Source organism: Scardinius erythrophthalmus (genome assembly GCF_964197995.2).
Source record: "Scardinius erythrophthalmus genome assembly, chromosome: 7".
NCBI lineage: Eukaryota > Metazoa > Chordata > Actinopteri > Cypriniformes > Leuciscidae > Scardinius > Scardinius erythrophthalmus.
Genome location: NC_138227.1, coordinates 11,899,713 through 11,922,749, shown reverse-complemented (window position 1 = coordinate 11,922,749; position 23,037 = coordinate 11,899,713). Strand labels below are relative to the sequence as shown.

The 23,037-nt window shown below is 38.4% G+C and overlaps 1 protein-coding gene across 1 annotated transcript; it reads left to right on the top strand.

Annotated features, from left to right (window-relative positions):
• Window positions 1-12,734: 12,734 nt before the first annotated feature.
• On the top strand, window positions 12,735-16,549 carry LOC308693514 (prolactin-releasing peptide receptor). The gene is made up of 2 exons (XM_081370436.1): window positions 12,735-12,949; window positions 14,007-16,549. The coding sequence occupies exons 1-2, from the start codon at window positions 12,941-12,943 to the stop codon at window positions 15,156-15,158; spliced, it is 1,161 nt and encodes a 386-aa protein (XP_081226562.1). The 5' UTR covers window positions 12,735-12,940; the 3' UTR covers window positions 15,159-16,549.
• The last annotated feature ends 6,488 nt before the right edge of the window (window positions 16,550-23,037 follow it).

Below are 23,037 nucleotides of genomic sequence, written 5' to 3'. Positions count from 1 at the left end.
GGAACAATGATTAACGGCTGTGAAGGTAATGAGGAAGAAATTGCTGAAAGCTTAAAATATGTTCTTGATCGCTTTATTCCATACCTGCACACCGCAAACCTTGTAGGTACAGCTGGTATGGCCAGTGACCTTGACATTAATGTTGATGAAGATGAGATATGTCGAATGGCATTCAGGGAAGTTGAAGAAGTCCTCAGTGGAATCGAAGACGGAGTGTCCAGCTATTTGGAGAATCAGCTGCCCCTGCAGGGTATGGTATGGAAGCAGTTGTGTCAGCTGGAGAAGGAGGAAGGACGTCACCAACAACATACAACACAGAGCTTAATAGGGGAGAAAGAAAATCTTATAAAACAACTGCTTGATTATAAATTAACAACAGCCATGAGAGCTTTTATTGCAGCCCTCTGTTCATTTGACACAACCAAGCGGGCATTTTTCCTCTCTTGGATGAGGGTGAAACTTGAAGTTATGCAGTTGGATAAACTGTCCCATCTTAGGGGAACAAATGAGGAACAGATGCAAGAACCTTGCATTGGACTTGAACATTTCCTTCGAGAAATGGGATTGGTCTACGAACGATACTTCCGCGGTCCAAACAGTGACTTGTATGACATGTTCCGCTTACCATATGTAGGTGCTGAACTACTCTTGTATGGAGTTCCGCTTGAGCTCTATGATGGGGATGCCTCAGTATTTCCCATGAACTGGGTATACAGCGTTCTTTATGAGGTACACAAGCAGCTGCCAAAGTTCAGTCGCATGAGAGTTTTGACAATCTTAGGTTTCCACAACTCCAAAAATGCGGAGATCCTATCTGCATTGTTTGGCACCAACTTCCCAAAGTGGGGTAGAAGGCATATCAAAGGGGCATACATGCTTCTCCTCAGCCTGCCTGACAACTTAAGAATGGAGATGGACTGTGAATTTCTGATGTTGATTGGCACAGAAGGTTTGAACCGCAATGCAGGAGGAAGTCTTGTGCATGACATTGAACTGGCTACCTTTGTCAGTGGACTGAGTGACATAACTTTGGTAGATTTACCAGCTGAGGGTCAGGACGAAACAAGAAGCAACCTTCATATTGCTGTCAACGTTCTTCTCTGCACACGAAACTTGGAGAGGAAGACTACCTTTCAGGTGGCTTCAGAGAGAGCAGGAATGGATGGAAAAATCATGAGTAGTGTAATTGATGTACTTACCACAGGACAGCTCCCAAATGAATCCCAAAGAGAAACACTTTTCACAAGTGAAACAGAAGGTGTAAGCCATAACCCGTCCAGCTCATGGAACAGCAACTCTTTGACTTCACAAAATGATCAAATCTACAGTGATGCAGTTCTCAGGCTAAAGAAAAGCCTGTTGACAATGTTCCATGAAAAGGCAACAAATGATCAGCCAACCTGCTTAGGTGCATTAATGGAGTATATGTGCAATCTATGGGAGAAAGTGAAAAATGGAAATTTTGCCATAAAGTTTGGAGACACAGATACAGCTGATGCCATCATTGGCCTTTGCACAAAACTTGTACAGGGAGAGAAACAGCTCAATGATCAACTCGATCTTTGGGTTCAAGGGTTGGACAATCACATAACAGAGTTAAAACAATCTGCATCACAAAATGGACAGGGTATGGATTCAGATGGCATACTCACAATTTTGAGGAGTGAAGCAAATACACAAATCAGTTCAGAGAGAGACCAAATTAAGGCAAGTCTCTGGGACTACCTTAGGCAGGAGGATATTGATATTACCCTTGTGGAAAATTACAAAGTAAATCTTCTCAAAAGAGTAGACCTCATTCAAGAGCAAATGACATCTGATGTTGCCCAGAAACTTGAGTCTGCTACCATTCGCCATGAAATGACAATAAAGATGCACGCCTTATTGACATCACTTGAAGCAGCCCTGGAGGTAAAGTTACGTTCACTCTTGAAGACCTGCAAGAACAATGGCAGTGTGATTGATGACAAGGAGCTTGAACGTGAATTTGTTAGTGTTTGGGAAAATATCCCATCCAAATTGAAGGATCCTCCTCTAGAGACACAGGAAATCTTTGAAAGGATGGTGGAGCAGCTAAAGAAAAACCTAAGCAATCGTGGTCTAAAAAAGCAAAACGTTAGACTCCGAAATACAAACCAACTCAATGGCTTTAAAGTGAAGACTAGCCATTTTGCTCTGAGTAGTAAGATGAAGAAAACACTGAAGTACAATAAGAATGTTGCACAAAGATTCACCAATAATTTGATAGAAGATTGTGACAAGAGAGTCTCAGAAAAACTGAGGCACAAAGAGTGCTATTCTGACAGCTACATGAGAGAGTTGCTTGCAATTGTGGATAAGGGTCTAGAAGTTTTAAAAAGTGAGTCATTCATGATGAATCCCAAATTTGAAGCGGATATCAAAGGATTCATCTGTAGCAAAGCAGTGGAGTCTTTTCAAGAGGTGCAGGCATTGCTCATAAGGGAAAGAGAAACTAAAGAGAGATTCCTAAATGAGACCAAGGACAGACAAATGCTGAATTTCATATATCGGTTCCGACAAAGAGACCAGTGTCAAAAAGCTGTTCAGTCTTTCACCAACCTGTGTCTCAAGCCAACAGCCGAAGACTTCATTTACAGCAGTTTGGAGAGACAGATATTTAATGATATGCTCCAGAACAAAAATGCACATCTTTATAGCTCACCAAGGAAATTCCACTACGGTCTACTTAAAGAATTGCTGCTAAAGGACAGCTTTGAGAATGTCCATGAGTATCTTCAGTCCCATGAGAGCTTCAGCCAGAAGAGTATTGAGAACTTTATCAAAGCTCATCTGTCAGGTTCTGTAATGATCGAAGACCGCAGGGAACAGAGAATGCACCAAATCTTTAATTGGGTGAAAAGTTGTATTAATCAGGCATCAGAATCTAGTAGTGGGGCACAGATCAGTGTTAGGCAACTACTGGAGAAAGTTTGCAACAGCCTGGAGAATCTGGGGAAAATCACTGTGCCAAATCAAATCTTGGAAAAACCTTTGTTTGACATAAGTACACATCGTGAGAACTTCCTTAATGACTTACAGGAATCAGTCTCTGAGTTGTCCTCATCAATTGCTCAAGAATTTATGGAGAATGAAGACGTCATTGAAGTCCCTGATGACCTCCCTAATAAACTTCAGGGCATGCTGTATGACAGAGTGAAGGGGTGTGATAAGCGCTGTCCTTTCTGCAAAGCTCCGTGTGACCTGGAAGAAAAAGATCATCAAGTGCATGAAGCTGTTGTGCATCGACCTAAAGGTCTAGTGTGTTATACCAATGCCAACTCTACCACTCTGTCCCACAACACCTGCTCTGCAGATATTGCAGGTAAAACCCAGTTTCAAAACAGACATACTGGGGGCCAGTCTCTGCCCTTTAAGGAATATCAGTCCATCTACCCAGACTGGAACATTTACCCAGAGGACCCTAGGAATAATGGGGCTGCAGTCTACTGGAGGTATGTGTTCATGAAGTACAACAGGAGGTTTGCTCAAGAATATCAGTGTGCACCTGCTTTATTGCCTCAAGTATGGGGGAAAATTACTCAGAGGGAGGCACTACAGAGCCTGAGAGAGGCCTTTCACATTACAGAGTGACAATGTCTTTCACCAGCATTATTATATCAATACCTGTATTTATGATGATTTTACTTCAGCTCAGCCGTGGCTCGTCTGTATGGGCAGGTGGGGCAGAGCCCCACTAAAATATTCATCCAAACATAGACCTCTATATACACTGAATCAATTATAAATGTGTTCAGCATTCTGCATCAAATATTTTTGGGATTTTCTAGACTATTGTAAGTCGTAAAGTGAGCAGGATATATTAACATGTAGCGCATGGATTCGGCAGGCATGCATTTATGATACTAAGAGGGGCAGTCGGTATCTGAGCCCTCCCTAGCTCTACAGCGCCCCCCAAATTTCCAATGTAAATCTGTGATGAAAAATGGAACTGACGCGCACTCTTATAGAGAGCCATTGGGGCAGATTTCAGGCTGCCCGCTTATTTTCATGTGACATTACGTCACGTAAACCTCGCTCCAGACCAAGAAATGCTATCAGTCCGCTTCAGCTATGTGTCTCATTCAGGTCAGTAAATAGTTGGCATGTGTATTCTTCCTATGTGGAGTAGCATCAAATTGATAAAAGTACAAACCCTTTAGTTTAAACGTGCTCATGTGAATAGCCTTTATATGCAGTAGTTATGTTGCGTTTGTTTTATGTTTGTTCTGAAAATAGACATGACTTTGTTTTCCTCACTGGAATTACTACATAACTTAAACAACATTCGGACGCATTAAATACATTAAGGAAATTCTAAGATGCATTCTATGCATTTTTCATGTGTACTAAAGTCTGTCAAAAATTATTAGAGTGCCACCCTCAGGCTGAATAATGCTAGGATGTTAGAATTCTGCCAAAAGTGTGTCAGATGTGTTCAGTGATATAAAGCTTACATGTTTATCATAAACTAGCGCTAAGACCCAGAATCTGTCCTACCTGAATTTACGGGTACGGGCCGCTACTGTTTCAGCTGATAAAACAGTTTTCTATTATATAACTTTTCTCTAAATAAAAAAGACAGAAGGTGAAATTTGGATTCATCACTTACTTGCCAGTTGATGAAAAAATGTATGAACCTTTTCCTTTAATAACATGTTATGACCTGATATGTTTACTTTTTGCATCTTAAATAGTTAATGTTAAATGTGAAAAACTTAATGTAATTCAGCAATACTTATTATCAGCATAATGTCTTCTGATACTCAATGAAATAAATGTATGCCAGTACTGTGTATGACTGTCACTCTTACTTTATTACAAATGTTGCTCTGATATTTTACAACTAATAACTATTTTTCTTCCCCTCATTCTCATCTCTGTTTTTCGTATTTGTATGTTAGATTTCCTGTTTTTATAAATGTTGTGGATTTAAATGATTGATTTTTCAATGTAAAAATGTTAAGGAAATAAATCTAAAGCTCTAAAAGGGCAATGTTTTGTATTTAAAATGATATGGTTACAAATGGTCGATGTTTTTTCTTTGATTTCTTGAACCCCTCACATTATTCACTCAAGTGATGACAGCAGGTCAGTATAAGGTATCAGAATCGTGGGAAATGTAGTAATGTTTTACAAGCCACTCCCATCATTAAACTTTTATGTTTTAAGGACCAATTTTATTCCTGTTTTTCATGCATAAAAATATATATACAAACTGTACAGTAAATTCACCCTTAAGCTTAATTATAATCAATAAAAAAAATCTTCTGCAATATATTTCTCTCCTTTTGCTTGGTAGCTCATTAATTGTGACAGGTATTTCAGATTACTGAGAGACCTTAAAAACCCTTACATTTGATGCTTTCCACTGAGTAGTATGGTAGTTGGGATAGGTTTGGTACTGAGAGGACAAAAGAGTGAAACTGAGTGAATGTTCAAGGAATATTTGTTATGCTGAGACTTGAGAAATTCATGCAAACTCTGTGCTGGGATACATGCACATTTTTAGTGTATCCAATTTAGTGTATCCAATCCACCCAACCCTCTTGTCTTTGGGTTGTTTCGGAAACCGGAGCACCTGGAGGAAATCCATAAGACACATCTGCTCTGCCAGAGCCTTCTGGCTGTGAGGTGACACCCACTGAGCCATACTCATGCTTTCATAACTTCACCATTAGAGAGGGGGGAAAATGGCATCGACCGGGTCTAGAATTTTATGTCACACTTTACTGACTGGTTATGTAAAGTGTCTCTCAGATAATAAATAAGTTAATAATGCAATGACATTTCTTAATTTTAAACTCTCACTCTGGCACTTTTTTACACTTCTACAGTGAGTAAACTGTGATCTCTAATGCTTGGTATTGATGGCAAAGACATCAGTATTGGGGACAATGATTCTGTTTTATGAACAAAAATATAGACATTAGTTCACATAAATGCCAAATAATGTGAAAATTAAAGTGGAAAATAGAATTTTCCTGATTGTTGTTTTAGAATGCGACCAGCCAAATCTCCTTAATTAGCCTGCGGAAAAATTAATTGGGGATCCGAAACAAATGGGAATTTGTAGTTGTGAAGGTGTTTTTGAAGGTTTTTATTATTATTATTATTATTGTTGTTATTAATTGTTCACTTATTTTTTGAAAACTGAATCCCGAAAACAACGTAGCCTATTAAATCTTTCTCAGCGATTGAGTGAAGTTACCACAAGAGGTCGGAATAATCATGTATTATTCATAGCGCGTTGACACACACACACACACACACACACACACACACACACACACAAACGAAGTAAGTTAGCTCATTCTCTCCTTATATATTTTGGGGTTTAGATTTGTATTATATTGAGTACTTTTGTTGAGTTAAGGTTAAGTAAAAGTACATTCCTTTTGGAATAAGTTTTAGGTAGATTTTGCTGTTAATTGTAGCTTATGTGTTGTTGTTAGTCGTCCCCTGTGTGTCAAAAATGGTCTGATCAGCCAATATATAAGTCCCTGTTGTTTCTTGTGCAGGAGGTTAGTTGCATTTTTGAGTCTTTTATGTTAAGAGCTTTAGTTACCGTCTGTTTATTTGACCTTTTTTGGGGGGCCCAAAACTTTATCTTTATTTTGTTGTCATGATTGTTGGGAAATAAGAATCCTTACTTTTGAACTTCCCTTGTGACTCCTCTTGCTTAACTGCTTGGTCCCTGACACTGACAATCCCTTCCCTAAACCAGTTACCTCCATTCATCTCTGCCATACCCTCTAACATAAGGGCCTCCATCCAGACGCATGAAGAGGAGAAGATGTGTTTTATTTCCCAACATCGGAAACTCAGTGAATTGTGTAACCAGAGGAAATGTCACTGGAGACCCTTTACCATCCGTCCCCGACATTCCAGCAGCGCTCAAGCAATATGGGAAGACCAGAGGTGATGCTACCTTTCTCTCTGCCACTGATAGCAAGGCTTTTTGGCATCAACCAGTGTTAGAGTCCAGGTTAGTCAGCTTTCACATCTTCTTTCCCTCTAACTGAAGTTGTCATGACATATAAGATATTATCCACTTCTGTTTGTATTTATTGCTTGCACATTTTATTTATAGGGGAGATGAAATCCTGCATCAAAAAAATATTGCACCAAAAATAAGAAATGTGTGCAACAAAGGTCTGTGCAGAAGACAAATGCATAAATCTGTGCATTCGAAAAATTAAATGGTGTATGAAAATCTGTTTCCGATTAGGTTCATTATCATTTTTTGTTGGGGGGACTCGCTGTGTGTGTGGGAAGGAGACCCACTGTGTGTTTGGGAGGAGACCCCATAATAGAACTGAATCTCTAGCATGTAATTAAAATAAAATCCATTCTTTATCCTTCGAAGGATCCTTCGTTATCCTTCTTCCCAGCTTGGTCTAGCTTCCTTTGAACCACACTTCATACTCCACTGTCTCTCTCAGTCTCAGCTCTCTTGTGAATGTTCAGATGGTAATAGAATTTCAAACATCAAAGGTTACGCAACAGTGAACCAATTCCTACATTATAACATTTTTATGTTATAAAAGTTGACGAAGTTCTCAAAAGTCTAAAAAGGAAGCATTCCTCAAGATGTGATGGAGCCCAATGGTTTAATGTGACAATCAGTTCCCTTGTTATTGTTTCAGACCCAGTGCTTCAACCAGGGGTCTAAAGATAAGATGTAAATTAGATCATATTAAGAAATATTTATCATTAATCTAATTTCAAACTATTTATCTGTTAAGCATTATATAATGTTGTAGTATATTAAATAGAAAACCCCATTTATTATTATTCTGGTCCTTGGTTGAAGTGAGCTAATTGACATGGTTCTGCATCTGGATATAGATATTTCACAAGGCGGCCAATAAAAATCAGTAAGGGAGCTAAATGAATAGGGTCTTCATGGCATACTAATAATTTCCAAACTTCGGTTAAGATTCTGGGGGAAAAAATACATAAAAGATGACTTGATCTGATCATTTTATGTCATTAAAGTGCCATTAATTTCATGTTGGAGTCCTGTGCTGCACTGGAATAGCACTGCACTGGAATACACCATTCCCTCTTAGGGTTATTGTAATTAAAGTTCTTGTACGTCTCAGTTCTGTGTGTGTTTCACCTGGAAGTGGAGCTTCTAGCCGAACATCACCTTCAAAGTTCTCGCCATGTTTTTTATCTCCTGTGTGAGCGGGAAACTGAGACATGTCGAACACTAAAAGCATGAGGGGTCAGAGGACGCTTCATGTGAGAGTGGGAAAAGAAGCATGTTCTCTTTACTAGCACTGAGGGGATGGTCGAACAGAGAAAGACCCAATCTTATGCAGCTGACGCTGGCAGAACTGCATGATAAAACCTCAAAAGGACTGAATGTGAAATGCCTCTGAATATACAATATATATATATTGTGAATATATATATTGTATACTGAATTACATAATGTAGTGTATTAGAAACCCCATAATCTACCCATATAGATCTATATTCTAGAGATTTCATTGGGTGGCCAGTAAAAATCAGTAAGGGGGCCATAGGGTCTTCATGGCATACTAATAATTTCCAAACTTCGGTTAAGATTCTAGGAAAATAATTCTTTTTAAAATGCTTTCTGTTTGGTTTTGCTAGTGGTGCATAAATGACACACTTCACTTTTAACTACACATTGGCACGAATACATACTGTTAGATGTATTCAAACCAGTAACTTGTGAGTTTCTGAATCTTTTTGACATTTATATTCTGTTTGAGACGTTAAGGCCCATCATTTACCCTAGTACTCTTATTGCATGCATGCAGCCGAACGCATAACCTTTCAAAGCAGGATATACTCTGTTTAAATAGCGTGTGAGAACACATGCACACTATAAAGTTTCGTGCTTTTCCAGTGTCTGCACTATTTCTATACAAAGGTTAAAATGTCTTTGTTTAAAATGAGTTGCCTGTATATACCACTCACACAAGCACTCGTCAATGTTGGCTTCTGTTGTTAAAAAAAAATGGAAGAGGAAGAACAAGAACAAATTACACAACAACAGTTGTAGTTTGTTCTTGGAAATACACACTTTGCACTTGACCACTTGTCTACTTGCGTAACGCATTTCCTGTATTTGGCCCAAGTGTTCAAGCACTGTAGATGTGAAGACTGCAAGTGTGTGTAGAATACAACTTTTGATTACCTGATAGGACACACTTATAGTGTTGCAAAAATGCAAGTGTTTACAGAGACAATACGCACGTACTTTGTTGATGATTAGAATTGGCCATCCACACACACACACACACACACACACACACACACACATACACATCTGGCACAGGTTTTACGCTGGATGCCTTTCCTGACGCAACCTGGGACACACTCACACACACTACAGCCAAATTGGCATATCCAAGCCACCTAACCGGAATGGAAACCAGGGCACCCGGATGAAACCCACACTGACACAGGGAGAACATGCAAACTCTACACAGAAAGGACTCCGGCCTCAGCCGAGACTCGAAACCGTTGACCTTTTGTTTGTGCGCAAAACAAACAAAAAAAAAACACATACTTTGGGCATTTGAGACCCCAAGGCCATTGCAGTAACTGGAAAAATATACTTGCCATAGAAATATCAGAAAATACATTATTACTTTTTGTAATCCAATCAATTCACAATAGATAAAACTTTTAATATCCTGTTTCATTAAAAAAAAAAGTCACAAAGCCCTTTGTGACTGACTAGATAAGGGCTTTGCACTTTTCAAAAAGGTCACCATCTGAGTCTGGCATTCTGATTCTAAATCAGTGCTACTAAATGAGTTTTAACCAGAGCCAGTACTATGTCCAGTGAATCTATTACTTTTCCCTTTTCTCTCTTTCATCCCTTCATACGTCCCCTCGTCAAGCAAAAGCAACAGCTCGCATATGACACCACCGTTCACAGTGTGAGAGCGGTCGCTGGGGTCGAACAAAGGTCTGATGACTGCAGAGGTCAAAATCCTCATGACACGAGGGATAAAATTATTAGTGTTGATTGTCTTACACTAAAGGCTTTGCCTGCAGCCAAATTCAGAAAACTAGCAATGTCAAGACATTAACTTAGACAGGCACAACTGCAATTAACCTTTCAAATTCACTCTATTCACCCTCTTTTTTGGCCATTTTTAGTTCACCCTTCTCAGGGCATCAACAAGATGGTAATTGATTGTGTTTAGCCTCATGCCAACCCCCATACACATCCACTCTATGCCAGTTTGACTGTCCAAATTGAAAACGCACCCACGTCTTCAGCTGTCCTTTAGGGAGATAAAACGTTTACCTTGAATTCATGAGAATTAAATGTGTAAATGTCATGGAACAATGATTCGTGATTATAGAAACTTAACTTCCATGAATTAATTGAAACATCAGTGAAATTCAGAGAACATAATCAGTACATTTGTTTCATGCTCAGATTGCATTTGCACATTGTGCACATAAATCTACCCTGAATCCCACCTCCTTCTAGAGACTTTTATTTTTAGTCTCACTAAAATGAAAACTCTTGATTCTCCTGATTCTTCCTGACCATTCCAATCATTATAAACTATTCAAAACTGAATCGCTGAATGATTCTAAATTGTTGCCTGCTCATTGTGGTGCAAATAGCAAGGCTAATGATGATTAACTGTTAGAAGTGATGCTTATAGAAGGAATTATGTGTCTGGCATTTAGCTTTTCTCTTTGATCTTTTCTCTGAGGAACTTTCCTCAGCTAGGAAAACCAAAGAGGGTTGTTTTCAAAGACTGAGAATCACAATAGAGTAAAAAAAAAACACACATCTACAATAGTGAATAAAAAGTTGATCAGAAAAATTAATGTAGTGATCTTTCTCAAACTGATGACAGTAGCAATACATTCAATGACAGATACATTTACATTTAGCGTACGCTTTTATCCAAAGCGACTTACATTGCATTTCAAGGTACACATTTTTGCATTCTTATCAGTTCTTTCTTTCCTTTGACCAACGAAACCATGACCTTGGAGTTAAAAGCGCCAACGCTCTACTGTTTGAGCTATAGGAAAGCTTATGAGATATGAGATATAACAGTGGTTCTCAACCTCTCCTGCAGGGACCCCCTGACAGGCCATGTTTCTGCTTTAACCCTGAAATGGCACACCTGATTCAATTAATGAGTAGTTATTAGAGTAGGAAGAGTAGGAATTAGTCAATTAATCAATTAGTCAACTACTCATTAAGCCTTTATTTAATTGAATCAGGTGTGCCATTGGAGAGGTTGAGAACCACTGGTCTATAACTTTAACTTTATTGCTACATGTCAACATCAAAATGGAGAAATATTACAGTGGGTGACACTGACAATTTGTTTTTTCAACTTCAGTACCTTCATTCCTCAAGGGTTGATTTTTTATTAAAACTACATAACAGTGCCTTTTATATAGGTATTATATTATTGTCCAAGACCCAACTTAGCATTTTAAACCATGAAAATGTATAATAAAAAATAAAAAAAAATAAAAAAAAATGAAATATTAAGTTTACTATTTTGATCATCTAAACAAAAATTTTATATTTCTGTAATGTGTAATATAGTATCTAAAATCTGTTTTTAAAAAAGTATTTTATATAAAAAATATTATAAAAATAATTATAAATAAAAAAAACACTGGTGTCAAGAATCTATTTTTATATCAAATAAAAATAAAAATAACTACAACCAACAATTTTACTCCAAATAAAAAAAGTTGTGCTTGGTGTACTTATCGAGGGGATCATTACCCAGACAGCAACATAGTGTCGGCCCAGATCTGGGCCATATCTGGTGTATGTAGATTCAACACGTACCAGATGTGGGCCGGATCTGGGCCGACACTATGTTGCTGTCTGAATTGTGTCAGTGAAGAACACAGTAATTACACAGTAAAAAAAAAATTAATATTTAATTATTATTCTTGTCAATTATTTACTTGTGCATTTAGGATGTAGCCTATACAATGCTGCCTAAACAATTTTTATCACTAACGCACAGTACTTTTAAGATGTGATAATGGAAATTATCAGGTGGAAAATATGAATGACATTTCATAATGACAATGCCAGTGTACTGTTGGACACTGTTGAAGACAAATTAAACTACTTTGATTGTGAAAAGTATTTTAAGAGTGTTATTTACTTTCTAAAAGTCTACAAAGCCGAAGATCCCATAGAACTTGAAGAAACGACCAACTGCTCTAGAGAATTCAGCAACCACCTGTTTTGTTTTGTTTTTTTATTCATATCTATATGTAATTCTGTGTGGTGGGCATTAGAGTTTCAATCACGCACATAGCCTCACTGATATTTCGAGAATTATCTCCCCTCACAGATAGCAAGCTGGGGAAGTGAAAAACGATCTCAAAAAGAGATTAAAGACTGAGTGTGCATTCACGTTGAGAGAGAGAGAGAGAGAGAGAGAGAGAGAGAGAGAGAGAGAGAGAGAGAGAGAGAGAGAGAGAGAGAGAGAGAGAGAGAGAGAGAGAGAGAGAGAGAGAGAGAGAGAGAGAGAGAGAGAGAGAGAGAGAGAGAGAGAGAGTGAAAGAATAAGATTGGTCTCAGAAGGAGAACTGTGTCTCTTTTCAGTCTTGGTTTTACTGCAGTTGTGACAGAAGACAGAGTCACTCCCCCCTTCTCTCTCTCTCTCTCTCTCTCTCTCATTCCCTCTCAGCCCCCAGCACCCCCCTCCACCACAGACCATTGGGTTGGTGGTCTGCACCTCACTATACCCACTCTCCTCCTGTGAGACAGTGGTAAATGACATCAGATACTCACCACTGCATTGAAAACTGGGCACAGAGGATCATTTATGGATGTGGAAATGTGGAGATGAACAATATCTTAACTCTGAAACAACACTGAGGGACATCAAAACCGCACCTTCCTATTCATCAAGATTTTATGCAGCAGGTACTCTTCCTTTCTGTGTCTTTTTCATTTTCTCTCACAAACACACACTTGCTTTTCATTCACATTGCATGTGTCTTGTTAAAACTGTGCTGTAAATAAAAAAAAACACTTTTTATTCATTTGTTTTCCACACATACAGTAGTAGATCAGTTTTGCATTGTTTATTAAAAAAAGAGTGGATTTAATGAAATGTGATTGAGTAAACAAGTTCGTGTTCAATTGCTTTAGTCCTAACTAATGATTAAAAACTGATTACATTTTTTATCAGTCGGCAACAATTCACCGCATCTGTTTTGTCTCATTCTGACCACCAGCTGCCTGAGAGCTTTACTGGCGGCTGTTGCCACCATCAGATATCATTTCTCATTTGACACACTAATATCAGTGTTTTTATTTGTACTTAATTTCTATCACTGTTTAAAATGATGGCATATTTGGAACACATTTTATCCTATAGTGCAAATTGCAAAATTAGAAAATTCATTTATTAGTTATTAATTTATTAACATGTTTATTATCATCATTATTATTTTATAGCCTTTTCCACTTATATCTGCTGTGGTATGATTGCTACTGTAATCATGCATTCATGTAATCACACATTGTGAAATTCTGTGTAATGGAGTTATATATACTCAGGAAGTAATTATAGTCATCAAATGCTCATTTTTCTCCATTCATAAGGCCTGATTATAACCAGTAGATCCTCTGCCAGACAACGTGGCTTTAGATAAAGGTAAATACCTTCGAAGTTTCTTCTAGATAATACTAAATAATAACTCTGTAATTAGACTTTATGACTCCCCTTGAGAGAAAAAAACAGCTTTGACAATTAATTGGATCTGTGAAACGCAGCCATTCTGCTTTGCGCTTAGAGAGTGCTCGAGTCTCATCAAGGCAGAAGGAAAAAGACTCTTTAAAAGGGTTCCATCAAGAGCATGGCAACAGCGTTTCCATGTGCCAATCTCACACTGAGTTTATCTCTAACAGTTGAGCGAGTGTGTACCAGTGTGTGCGTGATGAGCATCTTTTTTGTTCATGAATGTTTTTGTCACAGGTAGAAATGGATCCTCTTCTGGAACAAGTTCTGGCTGGCTTTAACGCAACCCTCGGAGCTTTGAATCGGACAGACCCCCTGGATAAGTTCTCAGGAACACAGCTGCTGTGGCGCTTCAAACCTCTGTTTATTCCGCTCTACGCCTTAGTTGTTGTTGTAGCTGGTGTTGGGAATACTTTCCTTCTTGCCTGCATTCTGTCAGACAAGAAGCTCCACAATGCCACCAATTTCTTCATTGGCAACCTGGCAGCTGGGGATTTGCTGATGTGCCTAAGCTGTGTACCGTTGACGGCGTCGTACGCTTTTGATGCACGTGGTTGGGCATTCGGACGCCCGATGTGCCACCTTATTCCTCTGCTGCAAGGCGCAACGGTCTTTGCCTCTGTTTTATCCCTCACTGCCATCGCCATGGACCGCTACGTGGTGGTGGCGTACCCGGTACGGAGGCGTATCTCCGTGTGGGGATGTGGCACGGTGGCTTTGGGCGTCTGGGCAGTTTCGTTGGCCCTTGCCGCTCCGCCTTCCCTCCACACACGCTACGTGGACCTGCGACCAAGTGGCATGGAGTTGGTAGTATGCGAAGAGTTCTGGCTGGGTACAGAGCGACAGCGCCTACTCTACTCCTGCTTCTTCTTGTTGGCGTCCTACATGATCCCCCTGCTGTCTGTAAGCATCTCTTACTGTGCCATCAGTGTGCACCTCCGCAAACACACATTGCCTGGAGAGCCCTCCCAAAACCAGCAGCGATGGAGCAAGCAGCGGCGCAAGACTTTCTCCCTTCTGGTGGCCTCTGTGCTTGCCTTTGCCCTCTGTTGGCTCCCACTGCAAGTCCTCAATCTCCTTCTGGATCTAGACTCAGACTTCCAGATTTTGGACAAACGCTACGTCAATGTGCTGCAGGTCAGTTGCCACCTGATAGCCATGAGCTCAGCCTGCTACAACCCCTTCATCTATGCCTCGTTGCACAGCAAGGTCCGCATGCACCTGAGGGGTTACCTGTGCCCCTGCAGACGTAGTGGACAGGGGCTACTCTCACGTTGTTCGTCCCGCAACCCTGCCACCTGCCTGACGCTCATCTCCGAGGTAGCGGTGAAGGAGAAGGAGAAGGAGAACCAATCACCTGAGAGCCATTTCCCCGACAGCTGCCTCTGAAGATGTGCGGCACATCAGCACAGACTAATCAGAAGGAGCACTCAGACATTAAGAAGATTTCGCAGCACTGGAGAGGTATTCCAGCCAATATTTAATTTTCTTTTTTGAAAACGAAGGCTTTGTTGATGGTGGGCTTTTCTTTTATGAGGACTAAAAAGAATACTCAGGCTTTCAGCTTTGTTTTGATGTTGCTGTGGACATTAGTGATACAGGCTCAAGATTCCCTCATAGAGTACATCTCTTTGACCTTGAATGAAAACTCCTGATATTAAACAAATGTTTACAGTGGCTTTTACTGGAGGTGTAAATCTGTTTGGGAATACCCTGTCTTTGAACCCACCACAGCCAAGGGGAATATCAGCAAACCACAACTAGATGTTGACTGCTCTTCTTTTTCACCTCCCGTTCTTTCCTTAATTGTCTCTTCTAATAGCAAGTAGCCAGGAAAATATCAGGTGTTTTGGCTGAGGTTACTCTTTCCCATCCCCTCTGACCCTAGTTATATCTGCATTTATACCATTAGCAGTTAATTCTGTTCCCGTTCCTGTTAGCTCAGACCCATGTTAGAAAACAAGTCATGCAGAACATCTTATAAATACTCTTAGCCTCACAAGTCTCTGAGGGAAATTTGCCCTCAGAGCCTTGCACTCTCAAGTCCAGACACTCTCAAGAGTGCTCTAGCTGTCGGAGTTCAATCAAATGACAGTCTTTCGCATTTGGTAATGGACTGCACACTCTGCTTTAAACTTAAAACACATGAGGCACATAGCTCACACTGGAACACTTCTACATTTCTCAAGATAGGCTTACTTCTATGAAATGTTCAACAGAGTGAGCCTGACCTTTTGAAAGTGGCAGGAGCTAAAGTGACGATAATTTCACAGGAGCAAGTGCACGTTGTTTTGTCATTATATGGTTTTGTCATTTTCCTTAGAGAGCTGTGAGAATTGATATCTCATTTTGACAGTTATCTGGAGGTGTGAGATAGACTTAATTAGATGATCTACAATGCGTTCACACTACACTACATTACTCATCAAGTCAAACATTTCTCAGATGAATAAACAAGAGTATTTGACCCAAAAGATTTATGGAAATTAATGGTAGAATGTCACTCTCTGTGTGTATGTTTGTGTGACACAAACAAAGCCATTCTATTCATGGTTTTCTTTTTCTTTTTTTAAAGCTAAGAACACTGTGCAAGTTCTTCATGTGCATCTGGATAGTTGCATGTCAGATTTTATGATGTGACCCCAGTGAGATCTTGGGTAAAATCCAAAGAACGCTATGCAACATCAAATATTTTCAGTCCTTCAAAGTTCTTACATCTTAATTTGTGTGTGAAATTGAAATTAAAGTTCTTGAGCTACTGTAGAAATATTTTGCCTGAGAAAAAAAAAAAAAAAAAAGAAGCAGTGTCTGGAGTCAGTTGTGGCTGGACTGCTCATTCTTTAGAGTGAACTAGACGTACTGTAGTATATGATTTAAAAAAAAATTATATATATATATGCATATAATACAGAAAAACAGTTTTAACTGACAGATTTTTATCTCACTCCATACCTGTCATCGATTTCTGTACTCCAATTGGTTCTTCATTGGACTTCCATTGTAACAGCAATCACTTTATAGGATGCAAAATTTCAAAGATTATAAGAACTTCACTGGAAAAAACATATAATAGACAACATCTCCTGTCACTATGAGCGACCTTTTGCAATTGTGTTACCTTGTAAATATGTGAGTAAAATGCAAAACTTCCAGCAGTGGTTGAAAGAGTCTTGTCGTTTTTAGAAAGGTTATATTACATGATTAGATATTTCACAACACAGTATTTGCACGTTCGCACACAAGTAACATTAGTAACATGAATCAAAAAACAATCTGTTGCTCCGCATGAACGTAGGCAACAAATACAATTGTGTGATTACATACAAAGGCACAGTGGGTAGAGGATGAAGCAAAAGTTGGTACAATTATGACAGATGAGATATGCCTGCGAATGGATCTGCATGCTTATTATCACATCTAAAGCCACCAACGCTGATTACTAGCCTAGCATAGGGACACCAGGGGCAAGATGCCCAGTGCACACAGGAAAAACTTGAACAAGCCAATGAAACAAAGGTTCCCTAATAAGAACTGGATTCCCTGCAGTCAAAATATCCGGACCAACTAATTTAATACAGTAGGTCCCTTTGCATAGGGAGGGCAGTAGCAACAATGCTAATAGGCATGATTCATAATAGATGACAAATAGACCCCAGGACCCATGTTGAGCATCATGAGTAAGCATAGTCACAGCTAATATTTTACATTTAGGTATCTTTGGAAAGTCTGAGTCTGAGTTTGCGACGTTGAGATTTCTTCTGAAACTGTAGAGGAGACTCTGAGCAAGCAAATTTCCTTTAATCTCATTGTTGACTCATTGTCTCAAATAAGATATTAAAGAAAATTAAATCTCCTTTGTGATTTTTCTTTTCCATGAGAGTGCCCAGACATGACATCTCAGTATCTGCTAAATATAGCATGAGGTATATCAACATCATTGACCAACCTTTGTATCCAAAATTGACTATTTTACATTCCCGCCGAACATATTAGGAAAATCAGTGAAGCGAGAGTGTGGGTCTAATGATGTCATTAAGCCTAGAGCAGCTTTGCAGAGGGGATTAGGTAAAAGAAAACAGCAGACTTGAAGATGCAGGTATTATGATGTAAAAAACAAACACACTCTGCAAGCCGGAACCAGAAGGTTTCATAAAGAGCAGCTGTTGTTATTGCTTCCAATGTCAAACACATCTGTCTGATTAAGATTAAACTGGAAAAAAATCAGCTATAAGGGGTGCGATAAAAGGACTAGCCTATAGGAGTGAAATTTCGTGTCACTATAAAAAAAAAAAAAAAAAGCAGGCTCAGAGATCTACAGAGATCAGTACTTTGTGTGCAGGTAAGGAATTATGTTTTCTTCTTTTTTTTTACCTCAATTTGTACTGTAGGCTAAAGCCAAGTTAGTGTTAACCAACCCTTTTTCTGAAGGCTTTTGCATAACAGGTGCAACTCGCATAACTCTGTGCTTGCTACTTTATGTTAAACCATGTCTATATTTTAATTTCATGAATAAAATCAATTAATTAACAATCAATTATTGGAGTTATTGAATTTAAATATTACAAAATAACTGATGAATTACATTTTAGTGTTGAAGCGGTTGGAACTGCAGTGTTCAAATTCCGAAAATTCAGATTTACAAGTTGTAATTATGAGTCCTACAAAGACGTGAACACGTTTTATGAGTAATACATTTTGCCTTGATCTTTTAACACAGGTTTTGTACGCTTAAAACATCCTGCAAGTTTTCGAGATTAAAACGTCCTCCTCGTATAAAACATTTATTTAACGAAGCGCCAAAAACTGCTTGTTTGGATTTGTGGGCCTTATAACATCACACGGATATTTGCATTCATCTGTCCAGGCCAAGACATCCACAAATAGTTTTACATCATCGCACCATAGGCCCCACCCGCCAACTGGGGTTCAGTCGCTCGCTTAACGGCTGCCTACACCGGACACTCGCATGAGAAGAAAATAGAATAACCGGAAATCTACACATACACATCATAAAGTTACGGATTCACCGAAATTTCTGATACGAAACTTTTCGTTTAAATTTAAACGACTGTTTTCGGGGTGAAATGCTTTTTGGAGGGCCGAAATCATGTGACCGAAAAAGGCACGTTTTGACTGTGTGCAGCATCTATACCGTGGATTATGGAGCGAATTATGTGCCATAATTTAACAAACAAATCCAGCATTTTGCAAACAAACTCAATCTACTTCGCAAAGGAAAACTCAACTCGCAAACAAACTCAATCTACTTCGCAAAGGAAAACTCAACTCGCAAACAAACTCAATCTACTTAACAAAGGAAAACTCGACTCGCAAACAAACTCGATCCGCTTTGCAAAGGAAATCTCGACTCGCAAACAAACAGAAAGCAATGTGCAAGCACAAAGGTCACAAATGCGTGCAGGCAGATTTTCTCACAAATGCAGTTGAGCAACTTCCTCCTCTAAAACAGTAGATGGCGCTAAACTATAGGCTAATTTAGCGCTAGTCTCCCGGGAGGAGCACTGATTTGAAACTTGCCTTTGCCTACAGCTGAGGAAAATGACCGGTGAACGGGTGTGTTTCTGTCTTATTTGATCTATAATTAACTTTTTTGAGGTTTTCTTTTGCCAAACGTTTATTGCATATCTAGACAGAAATCCACATTAGCACTTAGTAGCACTTCACTCTCTCTAGGATCGGGGAATCTATAAGCTGAAAGCTCTGCCATCTTGTTGCTTTTTGTCATTTTTTTCTGCATCGGACTCATGCGAAATTACTAAATTAGTGATTATGTCTACACTTGAACGAATCTATTTCTTTCGTTCTCCATAAATTAATGAGAACATTTAATTTAATTGAAAGGAGGCTCCCACTTATTTATTTATTTAGTTAGTTGGAATTCAGTCAGCTTAACAGTTAATGTAATACAATAATTAATGAAAAAAAAAAAATATATATATATATACAATTGTTTCTTATCTTGCCTGTGACGTAGCCTATGCAGTGCCCAAATTATTATTTTGGACACACAAATGAAACCCGCCTCTCAATTAAATGAAATGTTGTCATTCATTTATGGAGAACGAAAGAAATAAATTCGATCACAAGAAGTGCTACTAAGTGCTAATGTGGATTTCTGTCTAGATATGCAATAAACGTTTGGCAAGAGAAAACCTCAAAAAGGTTCATTATAGATCAAATAAGACAGAAACACTCCCGTTCACCGGTCATTTTCCTCAGCTGTAGGCAAAGGCAAGTTTCAAATCAGAGCTTCTCCTGGGAGACTAGCGCTAAATTAGCCTATAGTTTAGCGCCATCTACTGTTTTAGAAGAGGAAGTTGCTCAACTGCATTTGTGAGAAAATCTGCCTGGGCGCATTTGTGAGAAAATCTGCCTGCACGTATTTGTGACCTTTGTGCTTGCACATTGCTTTCTGTTTGTTTGCGAGTCGAGATTTCCTTTGCAAAGCGGATCGAGTTTGTTTGCGAGTCGAGTTTTCCTTTGCGAAGTAGATTGAGTTTGTTTGCAAAATGCTGGATTTGTTTGTTAAATTATGGCACATAATTCGCTCCATAGTATATATGCTACAACAGGTAGGCCTGGTCAATTTTAATTGGTAATATCTTAAATCTGAAATATTTTAGTCCGTGCTGTGTGTTACTTTTAAAATGAAGCAAAGTCTCAACTTAAAAAATCTGTCGATTTTATTCCGAAATTCAAACAATAGGCCTAAATGTAGTTTTGGCGTTATGCGCGTGACAGATCGTGGCAGTCCAAGCACGGATCAAGCGCACGTAAACCAATCATCTAATCTCCTCTTTACTACATCACAAAATAAACATGAGTAAACACCCGAATATATGATGAAAGATACATTAAAACTTTCCGAAATGAATCCTGTTTTATGTAATTGCTAAATCAGTGTTTCAATTCGGGGAAGACATCAGTAACAGCCTGTACAATGTCACTTAAAGTTGCATTACTGTACACTGTAAAAATAAAAGGTGCCTGGAGGAACCTTTTGGGGTTCTTCACTTCGCCACACCGGCGGAACCGTCTGTAGATCCTCTAGGCACCCTTTAAAAAGGGGCAGTTCTCTGAGGAACCACACAGGTTTCCTGAGGAACTCTTATATTAGGCACTGTGTGGAACCACTTTGGGTGCCTCCAGGAACCAAATTTCATTTTTTTTTTTTTTATATTTAATTTCATGTTGTTACTATGGTTACCTTTGACTTCTATTATAATAAACAAATTGAACCAAATACAAAATAATAATTGTTTATTACATATTTGATATTCATTTTTATACATACACTTCCATGCACATGGGGAAAAAAGCTAACTACAGATTAATATCAATGACTACACAAAAAAATAGTATAATACATAAGCAACATGAATAATCAACCATGTATATACAATAGATAAACAAGAAAAGACATCTCAACAAAATGCATGGAAACACATATGTTCCACTAAATAAATCAATGTAAAAAAAATTACATTTGAACTAATTAAAAATGTCCACATACTTAACTTTAAAACATTTGTGTTTCAGTCCGATGGTTAGTCTGACATCACTGTTTCCAAGTCCAAAAGCTCTATCAGATGCCAAAAACAAACAACAGTGCTAATATACACTAATTGTGCTGTAACCTTTATCTCTATACTGAAATCTCTGATGGTTAGTTATTCAGCTATTTTGAATCATAAAATGTTTAAGTCTGGGATGCCGTTAGACTGGAGACTGTAATGTACACTATGGCTTTTGAAAAGCTTAAATGTGTGACTTGAATCAACAGTGTTCATAAATGGTTGTTGAGTATTCTCATGAAACAAGATAGAGGAAGTAGAAGTAGAGGCTTCGACCCGAAACAGAGTTAAGGTGCAGTAAAATTATCTGTTGTTCTGTGAATGTTCACTGGTGAATTCAGTCATTTCAATATGAATTCACATGATCAGCAATTTCGTTTGTGGTCAAAAATGTCACTATGGGACCAAGTTGGTGTGAGGTACTTAAAGAGTTAGAAAAGTGAAAAGGTACAGCATCGTTTTACGTTTGTTTTTCCTCTTTTCTGGAGGATGGTCCAGGCACTTCGATGATTTTCAGGTCTACAGGAGGATTTTTATTCTTGATCAAACTTGTATTTCAGCTTACCGAGATCCCTGCAAAGTACAAAATTTACTGTTAGTAAGGTTATTAAACTGATAGTTGTGAAATTTAAATAATTTCCTCAGCCTTGTGACGTTCCAAACCTGTTTGACTGTCTATCTGTGGAACCCAAAAGCAGATCTCAGGCATAATGCAACCCCAGTCACCATTCACTTTCACTGCATGAAACACAAGCAGAAAACAATTGTGTAAATCATTCATGAAACCATTCTTATGTACACTTGTCTAGTTCAATTCAATGCAACAATTTATGTAAAAATGGTTAAGCTCCAAAAATGTCCCAGAAAAGATCCTAAAAATAATCAATGAGTTCACAACTCATGTGTTATGGGTTGTGTTGCAAGTCTTCTGAAGCCTAATTGCTTTTTCCTATTTATTTATTTTTTTTGTCGAAAAAGACTAAACTTGAAGTTATAATTCAGAGTTAAAATGTCTATAGCATTTTTTGTGAATCAAACCTGTGATATTATTTTTCTGAGTAACATGAATGAGATTTGAGATCATGAGAAAAGATTTTCAGAGAGTATCTGATTAAAAAACACAAGTACAGAGTCAAACAATACAATTTCACACAGAGAAAGTTCATAGTAATAAAGTACTTGCATGTGGTGCAGGTAACTTACTGTAATTCAATGTTGCCACTGAAATGTTCAGATTATTTTAGAAATGTAATGGTTGTTCTGGGGAAACAAAAGAACAAAGCTGATTATTCACAACATAATATTTATTGACCAGTAAATGGCTTTAAAATGGTATTTGAGAGAATGAGGGCACCTGTAGTAAAGTTAGGCTAAACAAAAAAAGACCAAACTATAACCTGTTTTTGTTATTCATAACAAACGCCAAGAATCAGAGAATTTTCTAAATTAGTTAGGCAATATCAGCAATTTGAATACACAGTTGTACAAAATATGTTGAATTGAATGACTAAATCAATCTAAGACAATAAGTCAATCATTTCCATTTGTTCATTAGATCAACGTAGTTAGCATCGCGGCTAAAACCTTCATACCAGATACTGTGCAATAAACGAGTGGTAAACACTGTAAAAACGTAGTAATGTATAATAAATTTAGTTTATATATATGTGTGT